General features: G+C 47.6%; 1 protein-coding gene across 7 annotated transcripts in view; it reads right to left on the bottom strand.

Annotated features, from left to right (window-relative positions):
• The window catches only part of Garnl3 (GTPase activating Rap/RanGAP domain like 3), a 144,364-nt gene extending 135,689 nt beyond the window's left edge, over window positions 1–8,675 (bottom strand). For 2 of the 7 annotated variants that reach the window (XM_076928523.1, XM_034494797.2), the window contains exon 1: window positions 7,192–7,391. Coding sequence is in view for 1 of the 7 variants with exons in the window: in XM_034494797.2 (XP_034350688.1) it covers window positions 7,192–7,283 (92 nt within the window). In the remaining 6 variants the exon portion in view is untranslated. Of the gene's footprint in view, window positions 1–6,882; window positions 6,995–7,191; window positions 7,415–8,462; window positions 8,487–8,533 lie in introns of those variants that run through there. The other 5 variants (XM_076928519.1, XM_076928524.1, XM_076928520.1 and 2 more) reach the window with 5 other exon arrangements.
• Window positions 8,676–9,073: the final 398 nt, after the last annotated feature.

The following is a 9,073-nucleotide window of genomic DNA, read 5'->3' on the forward strand; positions in this document are numbered from 1 at the left end:
GAGAGCTCTCCTTGTGCAACTCCTAAAACAGACAAAGCTTGTTGGCTTCAGTTAAGTCTCTGCCACGTGACCACACTTCTAGCAGGCTCTGTCTCTGAGAAACAAGCACTCGTCAGTTACAAAATCAAGTGGTGACCTAAGTTTGGATTTTACAGCCTTGGGAACTGTGAAAGCATATATCTGTGGGCTACAAATGACTGATAATGTACTCTAAATGGTCTATGCCAGCAAGCAGCTCCACACAGGACAGCCTTCTACTTAAGTCTCTTTGGAGTCCGGCTCCTATCTGCTCTGTCCTCTCAGTCCCTAAGGTTTAGGTACAACCCGATGTGTTCCCCCACCCCCACTCCTGCTGCTGCCCCCATATGTATGAACACTGCTTTAGTGTTTCCCAGCAAGTCTTGCTTCAGAGGACTCAGCTCTCTCATCTGCCTACAATATTGCTTGTCAGGCTTCATCTCTCTTCAGATCTTCAGTTCTGGAAACCAGACGACCAAACCTAATTTTTCATATTAACCTTCTACAGCAAAACTAATTTAACTATTGTCTTCCTCCAAGAAAGGAAGCTGGTTTGCATTAATTTAAAATCTTAGTGAATAATGAAGGTTGGTTTTGCTTCCCCTGCCCTTAGGAAAACAGATATGATATGAAAATTAATTTTTCTTCTGTTGGCCCTTGGAGCCCATTATGTTGGCCCGATGCAAGATGGCTTTTCATAGTCTTCCCTAAGAAGACTGCTGTTTATCCAAAAGAAAACTGTCAGTAGCAGATTTATTTATGATTAAACACTTAAGGCCTAGACACAAACAAAAGAACAATGATGTAATACCGAGGAACTAAGGACTTCAAAGGCAGTGCCATGTAAGTGTTCATTACCAAAGCCACCCCAAACCCAGAAGGACCCTACAAAAGTGACAACAAGACCCAGAAGTCAGAAGAAACATATGGAAAGAGGAGAAGGCGGCTGCATGCATAATGGATAACTGCTTGTTTCAGAACCCAGTTTGGCCTGGAAAGCAACAGGAACAAGAAAGCATTTGTCTTGGCATCAGATTTGCTCTTGAAGATGTGGGCTTTCTACATGACTAATGAGGAGGCCGTCATGTACGGAGCAATATTTGGAAAAGCATAAAATATGTTTTCCACTCATAATTCAAACTCTTCTGTCTAGTGGGGGCCTTGCAGCCACTGTGGCTACACTTAGCAACTGTAATGTAATCACGGAGTTAAGAGTCTTTTAGAACAAGAACTAAGTCATAGCACCAACCTGATTGTGGCTATGGACAGCACCCTGACGCCTGGATTTTAAGAAGGCTTCCTATATCTAACAGCACTCTGGTCAACCCCATACCTACTTCCTTCTGAAAAGAGCACTGTGCTTTTTTCCTAGGAAGTCACTACCTCTTAGTCTCTATGAATGGAAATTATTTACCCATCAGTTCTGAGTTAAGTACACGATCCAGGTCTGACCATTTGGTTCAAGGATATTCCGTAGCCAGTAAAGGTCACTTCATACAAGTACTGAGAATAAAGCAGTATCTTTCTAGACTAGAAAAGGAAAACTACAGTAATTAACTTTCTTTGCCTATCTTGAGAATAAAGTTGAGCTGGTTAGCTTTTGTCAACTTGACACAAGTTATCTTCAAAAAAAAAAAAACCTCAGTTGAAAAAATTCTTCCATCAGAGTTGCCTTTACAAATGGGATGTTTTCTTGATTGATGGCTGATGTGTGAGGGCCGGCCCACTGTGGGTGGTGTCAAACCCTAGGAAGGTGGGCCTTGGCTGTATTAAAAAGAAAGCTGAGCAAGCCCTTAGAAGCGAGCCAGTAAGCAGCATTCCTCCATGGTCTCTACTTTAGTTCCTGCTTACAGGTTCCTATCCCATTTTCTTTCAATGATGGACTATGATGTAGAAATGTAAGATAAACCATTTCTATCCCATGGTGCTTTGGGTCATGGTATATATCACAACAATAGAAAGTAAACTAGGATAAAAGTCAATGCAGAAAACAAAGATGCAGACGACATTATTGAAACACCTGGACCACCTACCTACTCCCAAAGCTTGATCCTACCCAGTGTTATTGCAACTGCATGAACCAAAGCTGCTCTTTTGCTTGCCATTTGTAGCCTTTGATGATATTTTAAAATGTACTCATAAGGCATGGATGCAAGCCAATCAGAAATGATGACGGTGTGTTATTAGTCTTGGGTAGATTTCAGTGTAGATTACAGTTGAATAGCCAGGAGTGAGAAGGACCTAATCTAAGCCATTATCTTTCATCTTGAATTCAGACCATGGAAATGATACTGGCACTATAAGACACATAGAAATATGAGTGATAAGCAGCAAGGATGAGGCAGGCTTCAACAATGCTCTTAGGAAAGGAACATAGTTGCTCACTAATAATGTGCTTTAAATTAGGCCTAGAGAAATGTATTGGTAAAGTGCTTGTTGTGTTAGCATGAGGTCCACAGTTCAATGCCCAGAATCCATGTAAGAAAGCTGGATGAGATAGCATGTGCTTGTAAGTGCTGGGAAGATGGAGACAGGTGGAAAGTTCCTAGGCCTCACTGGTCAGCTAACAAAGCCTAACTGGTGACCTCGTCACCTCCTGGTAAATGAGAGACCCTGAGTTAAAAGAATAATGTGGATGGCTACTGCTATTGCTGCTGCTACACTAAACACAAGGGCACACACACATGCATGTATGTGTGCACTAACCTGGGCCCATGGCCAAAGAGTATACATGGGCTAGACCTAGGCCCCCTACACAAAAGTAGCAGATGTGCAGTTTTGTCTTCATGTGGATTCCCTAACAATTGGAGTGGGGGCTGTCTCTGACTCTAACTCCGTTCCCTGCCTTTGGATCCCTTTCTCCTAAGTTAGGCTGCCTTGTCTGGCCTCAGTGGGAGAGGATGTGCCTAGTTCTGCTGCAACTTGATGTGCCAGGGCAGGGGGGTACCATTCTCTGAGGAGAAGGGGAGAAGAGAAGGGAGGGAGGGGTTGTGAGGGTGGGACTGGGAGGAGAGGAGGGAGGGGCTGCAATTGGGATGTAACGTGAGTAAACAAACTAATTAATGAAAATAAATAAATGACCTTATACGGAACATGAAGAACATGAAGAACATCTAGGTGACCAGCTACAGAGGTTGCTGGGAAAAAGTTTCTTGCGTTACCATGGAGGACTGGCTTTCAAAGAGGGAGGGACTGAGGAGGGGGCGTTGAGAGGAGCTGGAGGAGAATATGATCAAAATACATTATATGAAGTTATCAAAAAAATTTTAAAAAATTAACGAAAACAATTCCCTTGGTAAACTTGACCCTGACAGGTAGGTAACCTGCTAACGCTGCGGCTCACCCAAAGCTCAGCCCACGTGACACAGCTCAGCAAGCGAAGAATATTTAACATAACACAACTTCATTACTTGTCTTTCTCGATGGTTAGAAGTGGGTGCAAAAAAAAAGCAACAGAATCTTAAAATACCATGTACCTGCCTATTAGTGTCTTACACAAAATAGATGTGGCTGAGAGCTTTCATCAGAAAGTTAATCATTCTGTCCACAACTGTCAGTCCCAATGTTTCCCCGACTCCTGGAAGGAGCACTTGACACACGTTAGGTCATTTAAAGCTCACATCAATACAAGTTGCTTAAAAATGCGTTAATCAAGATTCACAGAGGGCTAAGCAACTTTCCTAGATCACATGCTTGACTGAAAAAGGCACAGACTTGAGCGCAGGTCCTTGGGCATGAACACCAGCTGATATGCCTGTCTATAAAATCATGGTAAACACACTCTGGGCAGGTTGTTTAACAGAGCAGTGTCTTCTCTGAGGCCTCCAAGTATACAAAGCTAGTCTTTCTTATTACTACCAGCCCGATGCCCAATGCCTGGGCCATTTCTTGCTCCTTCACTTTCCTTAGCTTGCTGTGTTTGCACACCAGTTATCAGAACCGACACAGGATATTTAGTAAAGAGAACTGCCAAACTGTTAATGCTGCACAAGTGCACACTCATGTAGACACACACATCCACACGCAAAGATAAGAAGATGATTAGGTAAATATGGTTAAAAGTCATTCTCAAAGTGCCTAACCATGAGGTAAGGGTGTTTAAACTTCATACGGTTGGCCATGAGAAGTAAGAGGCACACAGATGTGGCAAGGCTTTCCCTCCTGGTTGTGTTTCAAAAGCAGCCGACAAGCTCTCAGACAGCCGCAGGCCTCTAGATCAATGGGCTTGGTATAAGGAGCCATGCACCCATTTGGTTAAGATGCAGACAAGAGGTTCTGATACCCGGCCAGGATCGTGAGGTCATTTGGATTACTACTGAATTAAGAAAGTTGTTTTTAGAACAACAAAGATAATGGAGAATTACTTTATATGCTAACTTTATAATTTAATTAAACATGGAGAAACTGTAAATGAATATTTATCTATTTTAAACTAAGGGATTCTTTTACACGAGCATAAACAAGAGGAAGAAATCAGTGGATCTAAAGTTCAAGATAATAGTCTACACACATACACTGGAAAACCACCACACAGAAAGTGAAAAGGCAAATAACTACATGGAAAAAATATCTGCTACATATTTACCCCGAATTTCCCCTTAAATAAAAAGAGCTTCAATTCTATAAGGAAAGGATAAATGTTCCAAAGGAAAATTATGATTATGTATACAAATATCTTAAAATAAGTAAAAAATATGATTTATGAGAAAAAACTTTATTGCTAAATAAAGAAATTCAAATTAAAACAAGGTATCTCTTTGGCAACTCTAAGGACAATGCCTGGAGTACACTCTGGAATCTTGCTTGAGAAGACTTTAAGAGGCTTCTTTGTTCTGACCCATAATTCCTGTCACTTTCATGATCTTATCTTATGGACCAGTGATGTCTTCACACAGAAATGACTACACATAGGTTAACTGCATCTCTAGGAAGAGTGAAAATAGTAAAAGATGGGCTAAAAATAGTTATACATCCATACAGTAGGAGATCACACAGCAACTGAAATTTTTTCTTAAGGAATATGTAAGGATTTCTTCCATTGTTTATGATATGCTGAGTGAAAAGTCAATTAAAATGATAAATATTCATGGAGAAAAGGCCAATTATATCTATAGTAGGATTACGAATCAATAAACTATCTACTGGGTGTGGTGGGCTTTAATCCCAGCACTTGAGGGACAGAGGCAGGCAGGTCTCAGTGAGTTCAAGGCCAGCCTGGTTTACATAGTGAATTTTAGCCCAACCAGGGCTATATGCAACCTGTCTCAAAAACAATAAAGCAATCAAGCAAAAAACAATAAAACACTACCACCAACACCACCATCAAAATATTGTAATTATCCTGTATATATTTTTCATGCATTTTCAAATTTCATTTAATAAATTATTTTTTTAGAAGACAAAACTAATCCTAATTATCTTACTAGCTACTAGATAATGTCACAGTGTATCGGAGAACAAAAACACCTGGAGGCTTGGAAGTCATTTAGTCCTTGAAGAATCTGGTCATGAAGACAAAGGGGAAGGAAATCTAATTTCTATGCCAGCACTGTCCACTGTGGTTCGAATTTCTCAGTCCTCCTCACACTCTTATCAGAACTACTGGAGCAGGTGTGTCAAGGACTGAGCCTGAGGAAGCCAATTAATGCTGATGCAAATCTTGCCGAGGTGGTAGTGCTGGGATCAAGGTGGTTTCTTACATTCATTGAAGGCTAAGCACAACTCAACACTCAGGTGACTTATGGAAGTATTTCCCACAGCCACAGGTGTGTGGCTCCCGGACTGCATGGGCTGCATTACATTCTTTCATCTCCAAAAGTTCTGTAGCAGCACTGTCCTAAGCACTCTGCCTCAGACCTGAGAGATTCTCTTTGCTCCAATCTCTTGGTATACCTATTCCTATTCTTCATGTTCAAGCCAAAGAGATTGTTAGCTGCCTGGGTCTCTTATCTAAGGGAAATGTTCCACGCAGGTCACCACACAAATATTTAGAACGTTCTGATCACACGAAACTAAGCCTAGAGTTCAAGAAAGACTTTCAAAAAGAATGATGAGCAGTTCTACAGCCTGAGGCAGGAGTGACCAAGCCCTTCAGAATTTGTGATGGACCAGGCCTGAGCCAGCTGTGGTGATAGAACAGCAGCTAGGACAGCCTTGGTATCTGTCCTCACCACACAGCATCAGAACTGCTGGAGCAGTGTGTTAAGGTCTGAGAAAGGCCAATTAAGGGCATCACACCTTCCTTTAAGGATCTTGGCTAGTTTGCTTTGTGCCTTAGCAAATGAACTCTCTTTCCCACCTCAGTGGAGGTTAGAGTCCCACATCTTTTTCTTCTCCTTGTCCCTACCCATGCATGCTATGGCAATGAAAAACTCCTCAGGGGTGCAAGCAGCAGTAGGCTAGGGGGAAAGGGGTTGGCCTCAGGATACCCTTCCTAAGGCCATTACAGAATACTGATGAAAATCTGGCCAGGATGGTGGTGCTGGAGTCATCCTGAAAGGAAGGAGTCCACCTGGAAGCAGGACCCATTTCAAGTTACAAGGAATGCCTTGGAGGTGGGAGTAAGCAGGGCACAGGCATTGGCATCAGCTGCAAAGGGAAGGGCGTGTCCGGCAGCAGCCAAGCTTCACCTAAGGCCAGGCTGACTCCTCAGGAGGGCGCCAGTTAAGGAAGGTAAGTCCGGGAGGGGCACGGACAGCCTGGGAAAGAGAAAGGACCTAGGAAGTATGCAGGGTGGCCCCCACCCCAACCACAGATGGGCGGGGCCATCGGCAGCAGGTGTCCAGGCACCCGGGGTGCGAGGATGGATTATAGAAAGCAAGAGGAGCCTAAAGGGTGTCCTTTTGGGGGTTGAGGGGTTCCGACCTTGTCCTTGAGCATTTAGAAGCAGGCAGGTCGCGTTCTCCACAGCCCAAGACCTCCCTGAGCCGTGGTATGCAGGGTCTGTCACAGGGCCGAGGCTTGGGACGTCCACAGCATCTGCTGGCCGGACACAGGTCCCCAGCCTCCCGCTGGGCACTCCCTCAGCGTGGCCCGGCCGCTCTACCGGGCTCTGTGCCGACTCCCTCCCACGCCGCGGCCTCGCCACGCTCTGTCCCCTCACACCGCCACCCCCCACGTGGCCTACTCCCCTCTCCCGCCCCTAGAGGCTGCACCCCTCAGGGGCAACGGTACCTGGGACTCTCAAAGCTGCACCCCCTGCGCCGCAGCGCCGCCCTCTTCTGCCGCAGGAGCGCAGCGGCAGCCCCGCCGGGTTCCTGCTCCATCGCCCCGGGCGGGGGCCGACGGCTCGGGCACACTCGGGTGGGCTCGGGCCTCGGCGGTGTTCGGCCGGACGCTCAGCTAGAGCGCCGCAGCCCACGCCCCGCCCCGCACCACTCACCGGACCCAAGCCCCGCCTCTGTCCCGCCCCAAACTCCAGCCCAGCCCCGGGACCTCAGGCCCCGCCCCGAACTCCAGTTTAACCACTCCCTCATACTCTCCGCAGGGTCTAGGTCCCGCCCCTACCCTATCAGGTCCCCTTAACCCTCCTCAGGCTTTAGGCCCCGCCCCTACTCTAGCAGCCTAACCACTCCTTAGGCTTTATGTCCCGCCTCCCAGCAGCCTAACCACGCCTCAGGCTTTATGCCCCGCCCCTACTCCAGCAGGTTCCCACCACCACTACCATGCCTCTGGTTTTAGGCCTGCCTCACCTCTGCCCCGCCCCCATTCTAGCAGGCACGCCTCTACCGGACCGCCGGCTTTAAGCCCTGCCCCTAGCCTAGCCAAGTCCGCCTCATCTCTCCAGAGCTAGTCTCAGGCACCGCCCTGATCTCCTACCGTATCCACACCCTTAGGCCCTTTTCGAGGCCTTGGCCCTTCCCCTGCCTCGCCCCTAATCTAGCAGATCCTCCCTCACCACTCAGTTGGGTTTAGGCCCCGCCCACTGTCCACCTCCAACCCAGCCTATCTGAATTAGGTTCAGGTCCCGCCCCTGTCCGCCTTTGCCCCGCCCCAATAAGGCAGGTCCCTTCTCAGCTCTGCTCAGGCTCCACCCATGCTCCGCCCCAAGTACCAATCCCTTACCTTTTAGTGGACTCAGGCCCCACCCCAAACCCTTATCTAGTCAGTCCCTTTGCCCTTCAGTTTTGCCAAGGCCCCGCCCCATCTCCTAGCCAAACCCACTTCACGCCCTAGTCGGAGCACAGGCCACGCCCTGAGTTTCTGATCTCCGATTCCCTGGCCCTTCTCAGACCAGTGCAGGCCCCACCCTACCTCACCCCAAGCTCCAGGCACGCCCCTTCCGAGCCAGCCTCACCAAGATCTTCTACCCGCCCTCTCTCCGCGCTTCTGTGTAGCGCACGCAGGCCCCCAACAGCCACCGGGCCCACAACTTCGTCGGGTCCACGGCCCACCACTCCTGCTCCTCACCAAGATTCCCAAAGATCTAGGCCCTGCCCACCTACCCCTCCACCACAGAGCGCTCTATCGGCCCTCCACACCACAGTTCTGCTTGCTGGCTTCGCTGCTGACCCACCTCACCTCAGCACCTCTGGTCCTTTCTATCGTAGCACCGCCTTCTTTTGGGGGCCGCCTTTCTCCACGTCCCGCCCACAGGCATGGCCCCCGACTCCGGAGCTCCGCCTCTTCTCCCTTGAAGCTGAGGTCTGTACTTGGAGTAATTCTGCGTCTTTCTAGTCCCTTGGCTATTTTGCCCCAAGAGCCCTCCAGCTTCCCCGCCTACACTACAAGCTCCGCCTATCTAGCCCCGCCCATGTCACCTCTTCCTCACTTCAGGGGTGCCTGGATGGTGTGGGTCTTCCTGGCCGAACTACGGTCTACTATGAGATTTGCGCTACCTCAGGATATAACCGGTCAGCAAAAGGAGGTACTGCTGTCTCCTGGTGGCTGTTTGTGGTGTCTGACACAGTGAGGCTGAGGGGAGTTTTGGCTGGCTACCAGTTGTGGGTTCAGGTTTTCATTCATAACCTTCCAATTTTGTGATATACCCACCCTCCATCCCTCATTTCCTCCCGAGTCAAACGCATCATCTCAGAGTCCTTTAACATTGCACTAC

The sequence above is a fragment of the Arvicanthis niloticus genome, chromosome 2 (genome assembly GCF_011762505.2).
Source record: "Arvicanthis niloticus isolate mArvNil1 chromosome 2, mArvNil1.pat.X, whole genome shotgun sequence".
NCBI classification, from domain to species: Eukaryota; Metazoa; Chordata; class Mammalia; order Rodentia; family Muridae; genus Arvicanthis; species Arvicanthis niloticus.